This window comes from Pagrus major, chromosome 1 (assembly GCF_040436345.1).
Source record: "Pagrus major chromosome 1, Pma_NU_1.0".
NCBI classification, from domain to species: domain Eukaryota; kingdom Metazoa; phylum Chordata; class Actinopteri; order Spariformes; family Sparidae; genus Pagrus; species Pagrus major.
In genome coordinates this window covers 8,169,676-8,190,837 of record NC_133215.1, presented here as the reverse complement: position 1 = coordinate 8,190,837, position 21,162 = coordinate 8,169,676, and the positions used below count along the sequence as shown (strand labels likewise).

At 40.2% G+C, this 21,162-nt stretch overlaps 4 protein-coding genes across 8 annotated transcripts; all 4 read left to right on the top strand.

The window, feature by feature from the left end:
* Positions 1-1,000: 1,000 nt before the first annotated feature.
* Positions 1,001-4,529, top strand: LOC140994046 (uncharacterized). Of its 2 annotated transcripts, none has more exons than XM_073463642.1 (4): positions 1,001-1,040; positions 2,315-2,448; positions 3,164-3,436; positions 3,698-4,529. In XM_073463642.1, exons 2-4 carry the CDS (start codon positions 2,331-2,333, stop codon positions 4,312-4,314), a joined length of 1,008 nt encoding a protein of 335 aa, XP_073319743.1. In that variant the 5' UTR covers positions 1,001-1,040; positions 2,315-2,330; the 3' UTR covers positions 4,315-4,529. The 2 variants fall into 2 exon arrangements, with proteins under 2 accessions (XP_073319743.1, XP_073319736.1); XM_073463635.1 differs by lacking the exon at positions 1,001-1,040 and adding an exon at positions 1,096-1,225.
* A 1,057-nt stretch (positions 4,530-5,586) lies between these two features.
* On the top strand, positions 5,587-9,800 carry LOC140994064 (uncharacterized). The gene is made up of 4 exons (XM_073463651.1): positions 5,587-5,634; positions 7,271-7,404; positions 7,540-7,809; positions 8,960-9,800. The coding sequence occupies exons 2-4, from the start codon at positions 7,287-7,289 to the stop codon at positions 9,577-9,579; spliced, it is 1,008 nt and encodes a 335-aa protein (XP_073319752.1). The 5' UTR covers positions 5,587-5,634; positions 7,271-7,286; the 3' UTR covers positions 9,580-9,800.
* Positions 9,801-10,633: 833 nt separating this feature from the next.
* Positions 10,634-14,475, top strand: LOC140994075 (uncharacterized). 2 transcript variants are annotated; one of them, XM_073463660.1, is made up of 4 exons: positions 10,634-10,661; positions 11,753-11,883; positions 12,411-12,674; positions 13,515-14,475. In XM_073463660.1, the coding sequence occupies exons 2-4, from the start codon at positions 11,769-11,771 to the stop codon at positions 14,114-14,116; spliced, it is 981 nt and encodes a 326-aa protein (XP_073319761.1). In that variant the 5' UTR covers positions 10,634-10,661; positions 11,753-11,768; the 3' UTR covers positions 14,117-14,475. The 2 variants fall into 2 exon arrangements, with proteins under 2 accessions (XP_073319761.1, XP_073319757.1); XM_073463656.1 differs by having other exon boundaries at positions 12,408-12,674.
* A 505-nt stretch (positions 14,476-14,980) lies between these two features.
* LOC140994029 (uncharacterized) lies at positions 14,981-21,005 on the top strand. 3 transcript variants are annotated; one of them, XM_073463605.1, is made up of 6 exons: positions 14,981-15,212; positions 16,355-16,488; positions 16,797-17,749; positions 17,869-18,052; positions 18,164-18,292; positions 19,379-21,005. In XM_073463605.1, exons 2-6 carry the CDS (start codon positions 16,371-16,373, stop codon positions 20,074-20,076), a joined length of 2,082 nt encoding a protein of 693 aa, XP_073319706.1. In that variant the 5' UTR covers positions 14,981-15,212; positions 16,355-16,370; the 3' UTR covers positions 20,077-21,005. The 3 variants fall into 3 exon arrangements, with proteins under 3 accessions (XP_073319706.1, XP_073319723.1, XP_073319715.1); XM_073463622.1 differs by having other exon boundaries at positions 15,012-15,033; XM_073463614.1 differs by lacking the exon at positions 14,981-15,212 and adding an exon at positions 15,247-15,603.
* The last annotated feature ends 157 nt before the right edge of the window (positions 21,006-21,162 follow it).

Genomic DNA, 21,162 nt, shown 5'->3' with positions numbered 1-21,162 from the left:
TACTACAGAGAGGGCTTCAACAACCATAAGAAGACTCACAGTGCCAAACCCATAGGGCCCACCAGGCAGCTGGGGGGGAACCAGACAGCAGGGGAGTACCAGGAACTTCGAGCAGGCCAGGGAGAGCTCTGCCGGATTCAGATGGTGTGGACCTGAACTGGGATCCTTCTGACCTCGGTAGGTGTTTTGATCAGCTGACTTTACCATTGAAATCAGAGCCTGTGCCTATTACTCTCAAGGGTATTGTGCACATCTGAAGATTCATGAAGCCAAAACAAACGGGGAGACCAAAGTAGTGGTAAATAATCAATAACATCAGCAAACTCTTTGTTTTCATGAGTGAATAAACAAACTGACCTTAAAGGACAACACAATTTCATACTGTTCTACTTTGTTTATATGTGGCGGAGCCTGCCACCTTTCTAGCTTCAAACAGTGTTCTGCAGACCTCATTTTCCTCTGAGAACAGCTTGTTTATTCAGTTATGTAAAAAATAAATTTTTATGAGTTTGTATTATTGCCTTGTTAATATTTTAAATATTAGAATTTGAGTTTGAATTTCTTCTCCAAAACTACATAGTGCCCCTTTAATACATGAATATAAGCTGCTTTATGCATAGGATTATCAAGAACATGCAGCAGTCTAAACATTCCTTCTATAATTGTTGGGAATTTATGATTAAATTCAAATTACTTTGCCCTTATTTGGATGTATGTCTGTTTGCAAAAAAGCTGTCAGAAACCAGACTACAATGTAAAAGTGGGGGCTTTTATTGTGATAAGAGACAACCGGAAGTCCCGACACCACTGAAGAACGGGTGCTTGTTGAGTATTTTAATTAATGCAAGCATTATGTCACGTTATGTATGCGTGTGTGTGTGCTTTTGTGTGTCTATGTTTGTGTTTACAAAAAAAAACTGTAGAACACGAGGATACAATATAATTTTATATTAGTGGTGCTTTTATTGTGATTTTTTTTTGGTACATGCTAACCGGAAGTCCTGACACTACTGTACGTTGCAGCAGCTGCAGCTCGACAGGTAACCATCAGACCCAAAAGCTTATTGAACTTAACTCATTAGTTAGTTGGCATTAATATGTCACGTTTTGTGAATGTGGTGAGCATGAAAACGAGAGAGAGGTGAAAACTATACATCAAGGTCGTTTCAATAAACTTCTCCCGAGCGACTACTTTGTTTACATGAGGTGGAAAATCTGTGCTGAGGTTGGTCAAAATGTCTATTGTCTTGTTTTAAACGTTAGCTAGCTTAGTCGGCGAGGGTCGTGCGAGCGGAGGTGACATTTACAGCAGAGATGACGCATTTTTCTCACGCTTGGATTAATGTAAATGTATCGTAGCTGTTATTTGTTATTGTTTGTTAGCATCTGTAGATTTGAAAGGGAGGGGGGGCTACTCGCTCGCGTTAGCTTAATTGCCAAGATCAGCAGCTGTGTCAGTGGCTAGCCGGCTAATGACAGCGTGTCTGAAGGCAGAGGTGGTCGTGGTCACCACTGAGACGTCTCAATCCGAGGTCAAACACTGGTGTCTGGGCTGCAGGGTGCGTCTGCTCCTGGTGACACAGATATTATGAGACCAACAGGTTAGTCAGATAGGTTGCTGCTCAACTCACATCACAGTTAATGTTAGATTTATGTGAATGGAGCAAAAAATGTGTCTCATCAAACTAATGCTGAAATGAAAAAAAAAAAACATCCCCTGAATGAATCCTGGACTACTGTCATAGCTGATCACAACAATATGAGGTGAATCACTTACCTCTATATTGAATTCTTGCAATTATCTTATCTTTGTAGTGATTTACCATTAGATTTAGCCTTTTTTCCAACTCCTAAGAAACTAAAATTGATTTAAATCACTGTCTATCTACAGGCTGGAATATGTTTTTGAGACCACAGCCCTTTTAGCAAAAGTTTGCAGCATTAAATAAATCAAATTGTTGCCACAGACGCTCAATGAATATGGGACCAGAACAGTTAAATTGATTTGATGGTCCCTTATAGTCTTATTCAATAAAATTGTTTGTAATGTATTTCATTAATAGATAGAAAGTAAGGCTGGATGACCTCTTTTGAATTAATTATCATATTTTTTTAAGCACATCCAATGTTGATTATCCTTAGCCCCCCTCTAATGTACCATTGGTCCACAGAGCAACAGTGGTTGTTGCTTAGTTGTCTGCCACAGCTGTGAAGCTTTTGGCCATGTTTTGCTTCATATACTGTATATTCAGTCACTAAGCTATAACCTGTAAGTTGTCTGTATATTGACTCTTTGATTGTTCGCCTCTCCAAGGCTGTACATTTGAGGGATGGACTCCGAAAACTCAGACGACTATGGACCAGATGTGATCCTCATTGAGGATGATGAGCAAGAAATTGGATGCCTGATCAACTCTGATGGAGAAGAAGTGGATTACCCAGATCTCAGTAAGCATATAGATTGTAATGACAAAGTCTACAGTGAGTGACTGGAAATATAGAGCCCCATTTATGTTGTCATTCAATTCAATATAACAGTCGTGTAATAAATGCTCTATGCATTCCCAGCAAAGCTTGACAGGTCAGTCTTATATGTGGGTTTGAATACATGAAGGTACCTGAATTCATCATGTCTGACTTGCAAACAGAGCAGAGATTTCTACCACTTAGTTATTGACATAACACAGAATTTGTTCTTTGAGCTTTTAACTAAAATCTTGATTTTTTAAAACCTTTTATTTTAATGCAAACAAAGTAACAAACTGCTTAAAGCCGCACCAGTCAATTATTTGGAATAACTGTAGATAGGTGTTGCTTGTTGTGATGAAAACACAGAGAAGCATCTTTCAGCTCCTTGTTTTTGTTTTACTGTCTGCAGCTTTAATGTTATGGTGCCCCCATCGGCGCAGCAGCAGGCTATTTCAACGAAAAATCTCTGTAGCAACCATTTTAATTGAGATTTCTAGAAACACAACACAAAATTAATGCTGGATGTGTAAATTGGCAACCGTTTGCTACCAAATTTGTTCGGCATATTAACTTTTTGAATTTATAATATGTCAATATTGTGTTCACAGCTTGTTTCTGCAGTCCCAAAATGACAAATCAGACCCACTACTATTAGAGTTGCTTAATAAAATGTTACCGTATGCTTTCCTTTTAGAGGAAACTGGAAGAGAGCCAGAACCTGAACACAGCAGCTCTTATGAAGAGCCTCATTCAGAGCCTGAGCCTGAGGAGCCGAAACAAGACCAGGCCCCTCACAGACCCAAGAAGAAATATGAATGTCTGGCCTGTGGAAAGGTGTTCTCTCACAACACCCATCTGCGGCGGCACCTTGTGATTCATTCTGGGAAAAAACCTTACAAATGCTTCATATGCGGAAGAGGATTCACCCAGAGTGGAAACCTCAAAACACACATGAAAGTTCACAGAGGTCAGAGGCAACAAGAAGCTCCTTTGTCTTCACTTAGATGCTTATCAAAAGAGTTTAAAGGGACATATTTTCAACTGGTTATACCACCTTAATACCTTGTTGCTTAATAGTTTTTTATCCGATTAAATGACAGATGAGTCATGTAGATCTTATCTTGTACTTTCAGTACAGTTTCGTATGCCAAGAACTGGTTTTTTTTTAGATATATAGTAGGGTCAAAAAGTCAAAAACTGAAAATGAATGTCTCTGTTTTTCTCACAGGAGAGCTACCAAAGTGGACATTAGTTAAAGAGAAGAGTCCTCCTGAAGAAACTCCTGTAGTTCATCTGTGTGGAGAGTGTGGGATGGACTTCCCTCAGAAACAACAGCTGGAGGAACATCGCAAGAGTCACAAAAAGCCTTTCGAGTGTCCTGACTGTGACAAGACATTTAAAAACGAATATTATTTTAAACTGCATAAACGTGTTCACACGGGAGAGTCATCTTTCATCTGTTCACAGTGTGGAAAGAGTTGTGTCACAGCAGATTCCCTTAAAAAACACGAGTTGAGACACACTGGACAAAAGAACTTTCACTGTGATCAGTGCGGGAGGTCGTTTTCACAATCCTACAACCTGAATGTGCATCTCAAGACTCACACCGGAGAGCGGCCTCACCTCTGCTCGATCTGCGGTAAAAGTTACTCCCAAGCACGTGTTCTGAAAGTTCATCTGCGAGTTCACACTGGAGAGAAACCGTATACTTGTGAGAAATGTGGAAAGTGCTTCTATTACTCGCAAGGGTATCGAGCGCATCTGAAGATTCACGACAAGAAGCCAAAACCTCCAACAAAACAGCTGGGGAGACCAAAACAACAGCTGTTATTGGTAAATGATTAATAATGTCACCTGGGAATTAACAGTATTATAGTATTATATAAAGAGGAAAGTAAATATATCACAGATTGCTTCTCTATTACCATGTGAAATAAACATCTTTCAGGTGAAAGGCTAAGTGACTGGCTAAGCAATATTATAAGGTGTACAGTCAGCTCCATTATTGCATACATGTAGTGGACTACAGTATTTAAGAAAATAAATCATGATATTGTGAATTGTGGTTAATTGTACTTTTTTGTTTGTGTGTTTCTATTTGTGATTGAACATTAGTTTGGTACAAAGGAAAAAGCTTTTGCTGCGTTCTTGATGAAGGAACTAAACAAAGGTTGTAACACAATAAGTTATAACTTTGTATTTTCTTGTTATTTTGGTCAGAAGTTTTATTATATATATGGTTTATTTTTGTAGGTGATATATAAAATATAAGTTGCTGTATGCATTGGGTTATAATAAGCGTACAGCTGTATAATAGAGTCAACGTTACTTATACCATTACTTATACCTGTCATGCCCCTATTTGAAAGCTAAAAATTGTGAAATTATGAGCTTTCATCTCCCACATGTGGAAAAGAAATGAATTTTAAAGAACAGTAACAACAAAAGTTTGAATATTATTGATAATAACATTATCCAGAACATGCACATGTTTTCTTCACACCATCTTGTTAGCCAGCCTTGTTAATATCAGAGCATTATTGTTTGTTTTTGATGTTACATTTTTGTATTGTCATAGCAAAAAGAGTACAAATAGATGTAATGACATTCATTTTGGCTCTGGTCCAACAATTTTTTCAGATAATGCAATTTTGTTCCACCAGTATTTCAAAAAACTCAAAATGTCTGCTGTGTAAAAGGTCAGATTTTCAATTTGGTAACCAGTGAGTCTTTGAACATAATCCACCAGTGCATCAATGCTCAGTACTTTATTTGGTCTCAGTAAGCAGAGCGGCCCAGATGTTGTTTATTCTTCAGCCATATTTCAGGATGAAGCTGAAGCCAGCGCTGGCTGAACGGCTGTACCATTCCTGAAGGTAAATCCAATGCCTTTCCCTAAAACAGGTAAGTGATACGGTTAGCCTCTCACTAATAACCGAGTAGAAACCCTATCACACAAACTTACAATATAACATACATTTACAATCCTACCAAAACAGATGACACTGCTCTCAAGAATTTACTTAATCTTATTTACTCCCCCCCCGCCCCCCATACTTGGTCTAACCCAGTGATTTCACTGGTGATGTCACCCAGTGTATAACTGCCGGAAGTAGTCGGGTACCTCAGGTCGGATACGCCACAAACGCACGTATAGCGGGAATGGTAAGGAGCAAAGACAGAAACTTACAGATGTAGAAACTGAACCGATGAACAATAAGTAAACTTAATGTGGCAGCGCGGACATTAAAAGCGGCGTGAATGAACTGTGATGTGCAGACCATCACTTTTTCAAGTGGCGGTGGGCAAATCCATCGCAAATCTTTCTGTCTCTGTGATTGGATGAAGGCAACGCCAACATTCCATTGCTAATCCTTCCGCCTCTGCGATTGGCTATAGGCAGCGCGAGCGTTCCATTGCGTATCCGTCCTCCTCTGCCATTGGCTAGTTAGATGCTAGCTAAGTTTATTTGTATAGCACAGTTCAGACACAGGGCAACTAAAAAGTGCTTTACAAAGGGCATAAAATTACAATAAAGGACATTAAAAATGGCATTTTACAAGCAAAAAATGGCGCACACACTTTTTAAAATTAAAATTAAATATTGTCTGTGACATACACTGCTCAATTTTCTTTTATTTCAGCCATAATAATCACCCAACCAGGTGCCCAGCAGCCATTACTACATTACGAACTACTTGAGTACTTGAGACCACACCCATCTTCAAACTCTGTCTTCATTATGACTAATAACCTGTAAAGTAGCCGCTGGTAATTAATATTGCCTAGTGCGGGAATAATTGTCCATGTTTTACCCAGAAATGTTGATATGCTAACTGTAAGGGTAATGCAAAACTAGAGACCATTTTGCAATGGGATTACAGTAGCCACGGCTACTACTTAATAGTCATTTCTCCATCACTCCATTATTGGATTAGTACTCAGAGGTGGGACCAAACCCATCTTCGAAATCAGCCTTAATTTTGATCTCATCTCCACAACTGTAAAGTTTGACTCCATCAAAACAAACGTTACCCAGGGCCGTAATATAGGGGGGAGCCACGCCCCTACTTTCCAGCCCCTCGCTCAGACCACACCCATCTTCGACCTTGACTACACACCTTTTAAATTTCGTTACTGTTTCTTGCACAGTTGTGATGCTATCGTGATGACATAAATCTATCCACGGACAGAGACGTATGAAAACCTACCAAAGTACTCAAAACGGCTTCTTTTGCCTTGATGAAACACCCATACAGGCTCAAAAGGTGAAAACAATACCAGCCGACGCTGTCGTGGCTGGAAATAACTGTGTCTGCAAGTTACAGATCATTGATGCAACTATAGCTAAAACAAACAATTAACAGGCATTGTTAAATATACAGTATGAGTAATACTGCACTGATGGTAAAAATGGCTTGTTTTCAACACACATGTTGATAACCTCTCATGGTCACATAACCGGACATGCCAGATGGTTTGTTTTCACATGATCACTTGATATATACAGCCAAGTGGGCAAGTAATGTAAAAACAGTGTTATAATGAACTACTGTAGTGCTGCAGAGGTGTCCTGGCCTACAAATCTTGTTTTCCTGATGTAAGATAACATGTTTGTTCTTTGTACAGACCCCAACGAATCTCACATCATAATGATTTTAATATTTTTTTAGTGAAAATGAAAATTGTATTGCAATATTTTTCTCTTCCTCACCTGCCGTGTTTTGCTTTATGTATTCCATCATTAGCAATAACTTGTAAGTTGGTTGTTTACTGACTCTTGATTGTTTACCTCTACAAGGTTTTATATTTGAGATATGGACCCTGAAAACTCAGAGGACTTTGGACCAGATGTGATCCTCATCGAGGATGATGAACAAGAAATTGGAGGCCTGATCAACTCTGATGGAGAAGAAGTGGATTTCCCAGATTTCAGTAAGTAAATCTAACATGTCAGTGTTGTACTTACAGTTTGTTTCTGCTGAAGGGACAAATCTGAACTGCTGCTGTTTGAGTTGCATACTACATGTTCCTTAAAAAAACATTACCATGTGTGTGTTTTCTTTGTAGAAGAACCTGTTAGTGAGCCAGAACCTGAACAGAGCAGCTCCCATGAAGAGCCTCAGCAAAAGCCGCCTGAGGAGCCAAAACAAGACAGGGGGCCTCGCAGACCCAAAAAGAAATACGAATGTCCGACCTGTGGAAGATTTTTCCCTCACAACACCGCTCTGCAGCGACACCTCGTGGTTCACTCGGGAAAAAGACCTTTCAAGTGTTTCATATGTGGGAGAGGGTTCACCCAGAGTGGAAACCTTAAAACACACATGAAAGTTCACAGAGGTCAGTTTTTTGCTGAAATTGTTTGCTCTCAATTTTTTTTCTATAATTGAATACCAGATAGGTTATGTAGATCCTAACTTGTACTTTTACTGCAATCTTGTTATGCTAAAAACTACTTTTGTTTAATGCCTCTGCAACGGTGATAGCCAGTTCTATCTGCCTGTGCCATTCTTGTGAACTTGATATCGCAAGAACACCTGGAGAGATTGCATTATATCTGGCATAAACGTCCACCTGGACTCAAGGCTGAAGTGATCCGATTTTTGTGTTCAAAGGTCAGGGTCACTGTGACCTCAAAAAACACAGTTTTGGCCTCAAATGAAGAGTTCCAATGCTAATTATACAAAGTATTATACAAATGTTTAATAAGATAAATCGATGAAGTGATGACATTTTTTTCCAAAATGTCAAAGGTCAGTTTCCCTGTGACATAATCTTCTGCAAAAACACTTTTCTGGCCCATATTTAACACCATAACTTTGGTCAGATACTGATTTATGACAAGTATCTTGGCTGCCTTCCTTAAAATTGTGGTGATGGGACAGATTTTCTGTGCTGCTGGGTTGGAGATGTGTTCTATGTAAACCATAGACAGTATAAATACTGGACGGCGTTTATGGTCTGAAATGTGATGCCAATGCAGAAGTTCCTTAAACCTGCATTCTCTCTAATGGCCAGCAGAGGGAGACTCTTCAAAAAGAAGTCCAATATGTCCAGCAAGTAAGCTCATGAGAAAGTGACTCAACTATGATATTTTACCTCAGTAAACAGTTTCCTAATGAGTTTAATGTCTCAATCATTAGCCCAAAGTCTTCTTCAATAAAATATGATCTTTTGCCTAAAACAGACAATAAAGCCGGGAATGCTTTTGGGCATGGCTACCTTGTTATTGACAAGACACTACCATAGCTGGCCCCCGGGTTTTCAGTCAGATCCAATCTTGACCACCCTTTCATCTGAATATGGTCACTTATGGCTGCAACAAAACAAGATGGCGAGCTGCTAAAGAATGAGTCCTTGGCAGTTTGTGCAAATTTACTTTGCCCACGCAAGTCAAACCACTGATTACAGTGATTCTATTCATATTTTGTAGTGAAATTCAATGTTTTTGTGACTCTGCTTTGACAACTGTGTTTGTTTACTCTCACAGGAGAGCTACCGAAGTGGACATTAGTTCAAGAGAAGCGCCCTCCTGAAGAAACTCCTGTAGTTCACGTGTGTGGAGATTGTGGGATGGACTTCCCTCAGAAACAACAGCTGGAGGAACATCGCAAGAGTCACAAAAAGCCTTTTGCATGCCCTGACTGTGACAAAAGATTCAAAAACGAATATTATTTTCAATTGCATAAGCGAGTTCACTCAGGAGAGTCGCTGTTCATCTGTTCGGAGTGCGGAAAGAGTTTTGTTACAGTAGGTTCACTTAAAACACACGAGTTGACGCACACCGGAGAGAAGAATTTCCACTGTGATCAGTGTGGGAAGTCGTTTTCACAGTCCGCCCACCTCCGCTTGCACCTTGAGACTCACACCAGAGCACGGCCTCACCTCTGCTCAATCTGCGGTAAAAGTTACTCCAGAGCATTTGTTCTAAAAGTTCACCTGCGAGTTCACACTGGAGAGAAACCGTATACTTGTGAGAAATGTGGAAAGTGCTTCTATTACTGTCAAGGGTATCGAGCGCATCTGAAGATTCACGACAAGAAGCCAAAACCTCCAACAAAACCGCGAGGTAGACCAAAACAACTGATGTTAGTGGTAAATGACCAGTAATGGTGAAGTGTGAGAATATATAAAGGGTAAAAGTACATTGAGAACAGTTTGCTTCTCGATTACTATGTGAACTAAACATCTTCCATATGACTGAAGTGATTGGCAGAGCAGATAGTAATTACATGTATATGTATATAACATGGTGTATAGTTAGCTCCATTATTACAAAGTTGTATTGGACGTCAGTATTTAAGAAAATAAATCAGTATATTGTGAATCAATTTTAGTTGTATTTGTGTCTGTATTTGTGATCACTGTATAAATGGATGTATTACAAAGGAAGAAGCTTTTACTGCATTGATGGCGAAACCAAAAAAAAAACGAATAACTTAATATATTCATTAGGAAGCTAAAGAATTTTATTTTTTTTTAAAATAGCAATGTCAAGAACAAAACTTCATATTTGTGTCTTTTGTCTTTATAGAAGGCAGTTTGTTATGTAAAAACAGGAAAAGCACAGGTAGATGTAATAACAGCAATTATGGTTGCATCCATTCATGAATGCTCAGTATCATGGTTGTGTCTAAGCAGAGTAGCCCAGATGTTTTATTCCTCATCCATCTCCTTCAGTTCCTCCGGAATGATCCTGAGGCATCTCCTAGTCTGCTCTGTCCCTGAGCGTCTCACCAGTCCAACATGCCTGGAAAACCTTCAGATGGAGGGAGCTATGATCACTAATAAAATAAAAAGTTAGTTTTCTCTTAATGTTTTTGACCCAAGGAGTAAGTTGTCAGCTCAGATTTTCCCCATCAGAGGAGTGGCTCTTACTCCCAGCACTCCCATCAGCAGGAGTCCCTTCAGGCTGTACCACTCCTGCAGCTGAGTCCAATAACTTTTTTTGAAAACAGTTAAGTGATACATTCAGTCATTCTTACTAGCATCCAAGTATAAACCACTTTTATATAGGCTATCGTATGACATACATTTGCAATAATACATAAACAGATAACAATGCACATCAATTACTTGCCTAATCAATTTTATCCCCCCCCCATACTTGGTCTAACCCAGTGAGTTCTCGGATGATGCCGGAAGTAGTCGGATACCTCCCTGCCGGAATCGGACGGCGTATAACGGGTATGGTGAGTATCCAATAAAGAAACCTGTGGCACTGAACCGATAAACATTAAGTTGACTTAAAGTGGCAGAAAGCAACATGAACATTACAAACTGTGTGTGTGAAGTGTGACGTGCGGGCAACGTAAACACTCCATCGCAAATCCTTGCATCTCTGATGGCTAGTTAGACGCTAGCTAACTAGCTATTGGATTGTTTTTGATTCAGATAGTTTAAAAATAATATTAATACAAAAGGTGCAGGCGCTCACACATATGTGACCACACGTTTATTTATTTATTTATTTTTAAATATTGTCTGGCAGTGGTAATTTTTAATTTCCACCCAAATTATAATGAATAGATCATATTGCGAGCCCTTCACGTTCCGACCCATGACTTATCAGTAGTCCTTACTATGTTATTACATGAGTGCTTCGTCTCTACTACGTTATTACATGATCACGTTGATAAAAAATCTGTCCACAGACAGATGTACAGCCACTTCTGTAGTACCTCGATACAATAGGCATCTCCAGGACCATGAATGTTGGCCAGGGGTGTAAAGAAGAGGAGGTCATCATGTCCCCACTCCAGGCCCCTTTCCTCAGACTTAACAGATCACCTGTAAAGTCACAGCTGGTGACTGATATTGCCTGCTGCAAGAATACTTATCCATGTACTTTAACCAGTTGAAGTCATGTTAACTGTAAGCAAACATGATGCAAAACTAGAGACCATCCGGAAATGGGATCACACCAGCTGCAATGTCAACATGTTGACTTTCTCACACGACAGCTGTAGTCATTGCTACATTATTACGTGAGTACTCAGTACTTGGGGGTCAAACCACACTCATCTTCGAAATCAGCCTTCATTTTGATCTAAACTACACACCTGTACTATACAAATGCATATTTGTCCGCAAGTTACAGATTAATGATGGATCTATAGCTAAAACAAACAATTAACAAGCATGGCTAAAGTAATATTGTGCTGATGGTAAAAATGGGGACACATGGCATGTTCTCACACACATTGTCACATAGACACATTATAATCTCTCACGGTCACATAAGATTTCCGGTTACTGACTCTTGATTGTTTACCTCCACAAGGTTGTTTATTTGAGAGATGGACCCTGAAAACTCAGAGGACTCTGGATCAGATGTGATCCCTGAGGAGGAAGAAACGCATGAGATTGGAGGCTTGATCAACTCTGATGGAGAAGTGGATTTCCCAGATCTCAGTAAGCAAATAAATTGGAACAGAGTAAACAAAAAAAAGCAAGACACACAGAAAATATAAAACCCTGTTTATGTAATCTAATCTTGTAATAAATTCTAATGTTGTGGAACTGAATATAGAAAAACAAAACATCTAGTCTGAGTTACTTCTGTAGTTTTTTTTAATATATAGAATTATTATACAAAGTCAGCATAAACATCCAGCTTTATGTATTACCAGCATAGCTCAACAGGTCTTATATGATGATGAGAGCAGAGTTAAAGTCAGATTGCCAGAAACATGATTCAGAATAAACACTGCTGTTTCTCTCGTCACTGCTGCATGTGTAAATAAGCAACGTTTTGTTCACAACTTGTCTGCCATATTTACTTTATGAGGTCATAATATGCCAATGTTGTGCTTACAGCTTGTTTCTGCCCCCCAGAAGTGACAAAGCGGCCCTGCTAATATTTGAGTTGCTTACTAAATCTTCCTTAGAAAACATCACCATGTGTACACTACCCAATGTTTTTCATTTCTTTCTAGAAGAAACTGTAAGTAAGCCAGTACCTGAACACTGCATCCCTTATGAAGAGCCCCAGGAAGAGTCTGCGGAGCGAAAACAAGACCAGGGACCTCGCAGACCCAAAAAGAAATACGAATGTCCGACCTGTGGAAGATTTTTCCCTAACAACGCCTCTCTGCAGCGACACCTTGTGATTCACTCAGGGAAAAAACCTTTCAAGTGCTTCATATGTGGAAGAGGATTCACCCAGAGTGGAAACCTCAAAACACACATGAAAGTTCACAGAGGTCAGAGGCAACAAGAAGCTCCTTTGTCTTTAATTCTATGTTGTTGTTTTTTTAGTCAGATGCTTGTGGAAAGTGTTTGGTCAAAACTAATCTTGGCTGCCCAAGAGTTTAAGTTCCTTAAACCGGCATTCTTTCTAATGGCCAGCAGAGGGCGACTCTACTGGTTTCAGAAAAGAAGTCCATTGTATGTAAGCCTATGAGATAATGACCATACTTCTCACTTGATTTCCTCATGAGTTTCTCGTCTATTTAAATACAATATGATGTCGCTACAACAGTGTGTCCTCGGATTCTCTGTCAGATCCCCGGCTCCACCAACTCATCCTTAAATGGTCACTTTTTTCTCAAAAAAAAAAAAAAAAAGCGATCTACTATTTACTGTTAAATATTTCTCTGTCCTATTAAGTAAAGGCACGAAAAGTCCTTTCAAATTAAAAATGTGGTTGTCAAAGCTTGGTGACGCAGTGACTACTGTCAGGGCTACTTGTTAAACTACTGCATCAGGGGAGCGAGCTGTTAATGTGCTAGTTATACGATAATCGGTCACAGCAAAAGAGACATTTGTACTATCAACTCCTTTCTCATAATAATGTGTCAATCATGTCACTTTTGTGGAGCAGTTCATATGAGGACAGTAGTGGTTTGATAAAAGTGATGGTGCAACAAAGCCTAGAAGCAAAGTTTGTGGTAATGTATTTTGCCCTCGCAAGCCAATCCACTGATTGCAGTGATTCTATTCATTTATTCGATTTTGCTGTGAAATTCAATGCTTCAAATGCTTGTGTGACTGTGCTTTAAAATGCAAAACTGTCTGAGAACAACTGTCTTTGTTTTTCACAGGAGAGCTAACAAATTGGACATTGGTTCAAGAGAAGAGTCCTCCTAAAGAAACTCCTGTAGTCCATGTGTGTGGAGAGTGCGGGATGGACTTCCCTCAGAAACAACAGCTGGAGGAACACCGCCAGACTCACATAAAGCCTTTTGCATGCCCTGACTGCGACAAAAGATTCAAAAACGAATACTCTTTCAAACAACATAAGCGAGTTCACTCAGGAGAGTCGCTGTTCATCTGTTCGGAGTGCGGAAAGAGCTTTGGTTCAGTAGGTTCATTTAAAAAACACCAGTTGACACACACCGGAGAGAGGAATTTCCACTGTGATCAGTGTGGGAAGACGTTTGCACATTCCTACAACCTGAACCTACATCTCGAGACTCACACCGGAGCACGGCCTCACCTCTGCTCAATCTGTGGAAAAAGTTACTCCAGAGCATTTGTTCTGAAAGCTCACCTGCGAGTTCACACTGGAGAGAAACCGTATACTTGTGAGAAATGCGGAAAGGGCTTCTCTTACTGTCAAGGGTATCAAGCGCATCTGAAGATTCACGACAAGAAGCCAAAACCTCCAACAAAACCACTGGGGAGACCAAAACAACAGCTGTAGTGGTGAATAATCAATAATGTCACCTGGGAACTCACAGTAGTCTGAGAATATATGAAGGTTGAAAGTAAATATATTACGGTTGCGCCTCCATTTCCATGTGAAATAAAACATCTTTCATATGAGTGAATTGATTGACCAAGCAATATAATAGTAGTCACATAATATGATGTACAGTCAGCACTGTTATCACATACCTGTTTTAGATGTCAGTATTTAAGAAATTAAATCAGGATATTGTGAATCATTGTTTGCATTGTTTTCTGTTTCTGTTTGTGATCACTGGGTAAATGACCGTGCTACAAAGGAAAAAAGTGTATTTTAGCGAAAGAACTAAACGTAAACAAACGGCTGCAACGTGACTTCAGAAGATACTCATGTGACTTTAGTCAGACATTGTATTTGTATATCTTCATACATATATATAAGCTGCTTCATGCATTGGATTATATTGAGGACGCAGCATAATAAACAATGCAACAGATAATACTTCCATTAGTTACACCTGCATTTGATCACTCCGCCATGTTTTCTTGTACCTCTTTCCCCTCAGATTGGTAACTAATCAATCCATCACTGCTCAGGACTTGTTCAGTCTCAGTTACTCAGTATGATCCTGGACACTCAATCATAATAATAATATTAACACACACCAGTTAATTATTTTTATTGACAAGCAGTATTGGTATAATATAGCTGGATTATTATATATATTTGTATGTTTTAAGGAATAAGTGTTTGCTGAGTAGTTTTAATTAATGCGAGCATTATTTTATGTGATCTGTATGTGTTTACAAAAAGATGTAGAAAACGGAAGTGCAGTATGAGAGGTTAAATACGTGGGGCTTTTATTTTGAATATAAAAGCAGACCGGAAGTCCCGACGCTGGTGTGTGTTGCTAGCAGCTAAAGCTAGAAAAGGTTACCATCAGATCCAAACGCTTATTTAACTTAACTCACTAGTTAGTCGGCATTAATTCAACACATTGTTTGAACATATTGAGCACGAAAATGAGAGAGAGGTAGAAATATTGCCAAGTCGTTTCAATAAACTTCTCCCGAGCGACTACTTTTTACCTGAGGGGGAAATCTATGCCGAGGTTGGTCAAAATGTCTATTGTCTTGTTAAAACGTTAGCTAGCTAAGTTAGCGAGGGTCCGTGCGAGCGGAGGTGACATTTACAGCAGTGTTGTCTTTTTCACGTGGAGGCTCGGTGGTGAAATCTGTCGTATCTGTTATTTGTTATTGTTGTTGACCAGCGGCTGTAGCTTCGGGGGGGCTAATGTCAGCTAATTTGTAGCGTGTAAACGCCATGTCAGTGGCTAGCAGGCTAATAACACTTGTCTGGAGGCAGAGGTGGTCGGTGACCGAGGAGCTGGTCACCGCGTCACGACTGAGACATCTCAATCAGAGGTCAAACACTGGTGTCTGTGCTGCAGGGTGCGTTTGCTCCCGATGAAAGTGATATCGTGACACTATAGATGCCAACAGGTTAGTCGGTTAGGATGCTGCTCAACTCAAATTGCAAATATGGTTAAGACTGAAGTGGTTGGAGCAAAAAAAAAAAAAAAGGAGTCTCATCAAGCTAATGCTACTGAGCTAACCGGGCTCCTCAGTGCAGATGCACAGCTGCAGGTTTCCCCTGAGTGCTTCCCTTGACATTCAGATCACACTATAACCAGTTAAAAGCAGCTTATTTGTCCTTATAAGAAAATAGCATGGACAAGGTAGATGGTACATCAGGCCCAGCCAGGTTTAAGTCCCCCCCCATCACAACAAAGCATCACCCTGCTGAAGTGTCCTTGAGCAGGACAATGGATGTCTTCCAGGGTTGAGGCAACGTTATGTTGCTCATCCTCCCTGTAGAGGGGGACATGTGACAAGAAATACTTTCCCACAGAGAGCTGGTGCAGGATGAAATAAAAAGACACTCGCTGAATTAGTAAGTTGGGTGTCGTTGGGACCTTTTATAATGAAATCTCGTGATTTATTCACCTTTCGTGGTGATTTTCCATTTTGTAATTAGCCTCTCAGGTTCCTTCAGGAGCTAAGAAACCAAATCTAGAGCAATAAAGTGAAGTAGTTCAATTGGTTTGATTGAAGTCATTGTCTGTCTACAAGCTGGTATATGTTTTTTTGAGACCACAGCCCTATATTTTATATATACTGTATATATGTAAATTCAGTATTTTGCTATAAATTAATATTTGTTTATTGACTCTTGATTGTTCACCTCTACAAGGTTGCATATCTGAGAGATGGGCTCTGAAAACCCAGAGGACTTTGGACCAGCTGTGATCCTCGCTGAGGAAGATCAGCAAGAAATCGGAGGCTTGATCAACTCTGATGGAGAAGAAGTGGATTTCTCAGATCTCAGTGAGTGAATAAATTGTAAAAACTAATCCTACACTGAGAGATGGGAAAGATAAAGCCCCATTTACGCTGTAATGAAATCCAAAATAGCAGTCGTGTAATAAATACTAACGTGAAACTTAATCTTTTGAGTTGTTGACACCGAGAAATTTAAGTATGTGTTTGTGCTCTGTTTATGTAAATGACATTTCCAGTATTCTAGGATTACCTTCAAGTATAGTGTTGCCTTCTGTTGTTTTTGCTCAGGGATGAGCTGTTGAAATGTTTTGTTTTCCTAAATAAAATCCTTTCTCTTCTCTCTGTTCACACAGGAGAGAGTGCTATCCCTGGCATCGTACCCGCAGTCGTTCCCTCCAAGACATTTCATCAAGCCGAGAATGAAAAGCCACCGTCTCTGCACAGCTGCTCGGTGTGTGGGAAAGACTTCCCCTACGCCTCTAAACTTCAGCGTCACTTACGTACTCACTCAGGAGAGAGGCCTTTCCCCTGCTCGATGTGTGAGAAGAGATTTCCAGAAAAGGGGCTGCTCATGATCCACGAAAGGGTCCATACTGGGGAGAAGCCATTCCCATGCACTTTCTGTGAAAAGAGATTTGCTAGTCAGGGGGAGCTCAGGCTGCACAGGCGAACACACACTGGCGAGAGGCCGTATCACTGCTCCATCTGTCTGAAGAGCTTTTCCCGACACTGGCATCTGAAAACTCACTTGGAGGCGATGCACTCTGAGGTTGTTGCGGGCTTTACGAGGAAGAAGTTTCCGTGTTCGGACTGTGAAAAGAGCTGTAACTCAGCAGCTGAGCTAAGAGATCATCAGAGGACTCACACCGGAGAGAGGCCGTACCAGTGCTCTTTCTGTGACAAGCGATTTGCCTTGTCGGGTACACTTGTGAGACACGAGCGTCTCCATACTGGCATTACACCCTATCACTGCTCCGACTGCGGGAAGACATTTGCACAGCAGTGGACGCTGACGACACACATGCGGACTCACACAGGAGAAAAACCGTACAGCTGCACACAGTGTGATAAGTCTTTTGTGGCTCCAGGAGAGCTGCGGAGGCACACCAGGATTCACACGGGAGAAAAGCCGTACACATGCGCAGACTGTGGGAGGCACTTCTCACTGGCAGGAACTCTGAGAAACCACAAAAGGTCGTGTACACAGAACAAGAATGGATCAGTTACAGGTGTCGTCTCAGACCCGGTTCAAGCTGCAGTCGGTGAATCATCTCAGCAAGACGTGGTCAACAATGTCAGCTCTGAGGTAGTGACAATACACAGCAATTTCACACTAGAATCCTTGGGTTGATTTTTGTCTTCTGTTCGTTACAGCCGACTAACAGTATTGTTGCCTCCACTTGTTTTGTATTAACTGTTTTATAGGTGTCTGACAGTCGGAGTTTGCAGAGTGCAGTTGAGCCTCATTCCTCAGAAGGTCTCAACTGTGACAAAGCAGCTCAGTGTGAAAATAAAGAGAAGGAACCAGATGACCAACCAGTGGTCGTCGCTTCCAGTCCGCAAATGAATGTAATAGTGAAAGAGGAGGAAGAGGAGGAACCTTTGTGTGGTACATAAACATGAGATTCCAGATTGTTTTTGTTATACTGTTTATTAAAAATGAGTTTGATGATGATTTTTACAGTCACCTTTTTTTAACCACTTGTGTTTCTCCCACTAGAGGAAGCTCCTGACCAGCTGTCTGGTAGTGAGGATTGTACCACACCAGAGGAAACTGAAAAGCAGCAGCAGGAAAGCAACACAGAAATTAGGATTACAGTAAAGGAAGAAGAAGAGGATCTTGTCAATAGTAAGCAGAATGCTGTTATAAAACATTACTGGATTACTGGAGTAAATTTCAAAGTTTCCTGAACTAATAGGATCGTTTTTCCTCATGACTCATCTATCTTTGTTCACTCTTTCATTGTTTTACTCTCCGCTGTTTCTCTTGTGTGCAGTTTTATTTTTGACTGCAGCTATCATTAGTTATGGCCGGGCAGACACTGTATGGACGAAGCTAGATTTTAGTCCCAAGTTGGTGACCCTCAACTAACTTTAGGACGAATTTCTGCTACATAGGGCGCCATTTGATGTGCAGTTTGTGTTTGGTTGGCAGTCTTGCACTTTGAGCAGTTCCACTTTTAATGTGCTCATGTTTCTACTGTGTTTTGTCTGACAATCAAAGGTGGTTTATTATTATTTTGATATTTGAAATGATAGAAGATGGACTGTCTTTTTCAGTTCACTCTGACTGACTCTTGGTGTCTCTGACTGACTGGTTTGAAAATGAGAACCCTGCACTTGTGGTCAGTGTTGATTTTGTGTTTCTTCTAAAGGCTCCTCAGAATTTCAAATGAATCATAGATTCCTTTAGAAACTCAAAAGTAAACTGTTTAACATTGCTTCTGTCAAGGACCTGTGATGTATTTATTTCGATTCGGTCTAAACAGTCCTACGAATAAAAGGCAACATTTTACTTCGTCACTTTCTTCTAGTGTCAGGCCCATGCTTTAAAGAGAACAATACATTATTACATATAGAGATCGCTCATCAAGATGTGACTGAAGTGATTATTACTACTGTAGATATTTCTTCAGTTGTGGCAGGTGCCTGTCCTTAATGAGTTGAGATATTTAATGCAGCTTTTATTGTACGAGGTTAACCCAAATTCACATGCGCTTCACTGCTGGACTGCACAACGCTTTTTACAGCACACAAATGAATTGATGGTTGATAATTGGATTGTTTTTTTTCTGTCTTTCTCCTTTTATCACCTTTCAATCTTATATCATGTTGGATCCCACAATGAGCTGTGTCTTTAAAATTCAGATGGTTGATTGATATAATTGTATTGTCTAAAGAGAGGTGTTTGAACTTGCCATGTATTTTTCCACAGTGTCTGAAGAGGATCACGATCATGTGTCCGACAGTGAAAAAGACAGCCCTCTGGATTCACCGGTGCAGGACCAGCTTAATGACAATCTGACAAAGAGCTCTTACTGCTGTGGGCTCTGTGGAAGAGACTGTCACAAGATGTCTGCTCTTCAGATTCACATGCGAATTCACTCGGGAGAGAAACCTTACCAATGCACTCTGTGTGGGAAGCAGTTCACCCAGAAAGGTCAACTCAAAGGTCACTTGAAAGTCCACACAGGGGAGAAACCGTTCTCCTGCCCGGACTGCGGGAAGAGCTTCGCCCACTCGGGGGCCATGAACAGACACCGGCTCACGCACACAGGAGAGCGGCCCTACCACTGCTCTTTGTGCAACAGGAGCTTCAACCAGTCCGGACGCTTGAGGGAACACGAAAAAATCCATTTTGGAGAGAAGTATGACTGTCCAGAGTGTGACAAGAGTTTCACACGAGCTTCAAGCCTCAAGAACCATTTCAGGCTTCACACAGGAGAGAGGCCGTACGGCTGCGACATCTGCGGGAGAGGCTTCAGCCGCTCACAAAGCCTGAGGCTCCACAGACGGAAACACGAGCAGATTCAGACTGAGGACGAGTCTGCTTTCAGTGTGAGGAACGATGATTTATCACATAGTGACGACAACTCTCCAATTAATATGTGTATAACAGACAAAAATGACTGATAATGTATTTATATAAATGATAGAGATATGTACCAGTAGTAGTATTACAATTCAAGATGTAAGGCAGTAAAACATGAATTGTAAGAGGGAAAAGTAAGACTACCTCTGTGAATAAACCGTCATTAAACCTTTACGTGGTGGTTCACAAAAATGTATAAAAGCGACAATATTTAACACCCAGAGTGGTGCTGACAAATTAATAAACAGACGCGTCAGGTGATGTTCAGCAACTAACAACACATTCTCAGACAAAATGACCCAACAAATATTTACAACAAACACAACTTTTGTAAAATCTTGGAAAATGCTTAGATGATAAATTTTAGTGGTCATATTTATTCGCGTTTATCACTCTTACCTGTGTTAGTTGCATTGAAAGTATCGCGCTCACGTTAGTATTTATGGTAGTACAAATGAATCATTAAAGGTCTGTGATTTCACTTTTTCCATGCAGTATTTATCATTGAAACTAATCGTGTTTGTGGAAATTGGACTGAAGAAATATGATGTTTTTTGTATCAGACGTTATGAGGGCCAATGAGCAGTCTGGGAATCAGGTGAAACTAATTCATTCGTTGGGTACGAACTACTGAAATGTCAAACATTTAGCTGGTAATGAAGCAGTGGGGATCATCATGATATTTATCAGGTTCTTGCCAAAACCATTTTGCCTTTGTGGGGATTTTTTTTTTTTTTAAATCTCTTATTTTGAACAGCAGTTATTCAACGACCAAATAATGAATCAGACTCACCTGGTTTAGAAAACTCTTTAAGGCCAAGTAACCATTTTGAGTAAAGGTGTCATTCTCTAAGGCTGTGATAGAAAAGGTAATAACTTGAAACCGTGTAGATGGTAATATTTGCCCAGTGCTGCCTCTGTCTTATTGTATGGGACATGTTATACTGAACAATAAAAGTACTAAAGACTATTTTGCTTGGGGATTTGTGACTGCAGGACGAGAAATGGACGAGATATATGAATATATGTTTGAAAAGTCAAATATTTAAGATATACATTGTATATACAATATCTTTTACACTTAATAATACCAGAAAGAACTGACCAAATGAGTCCTGACATTGAAA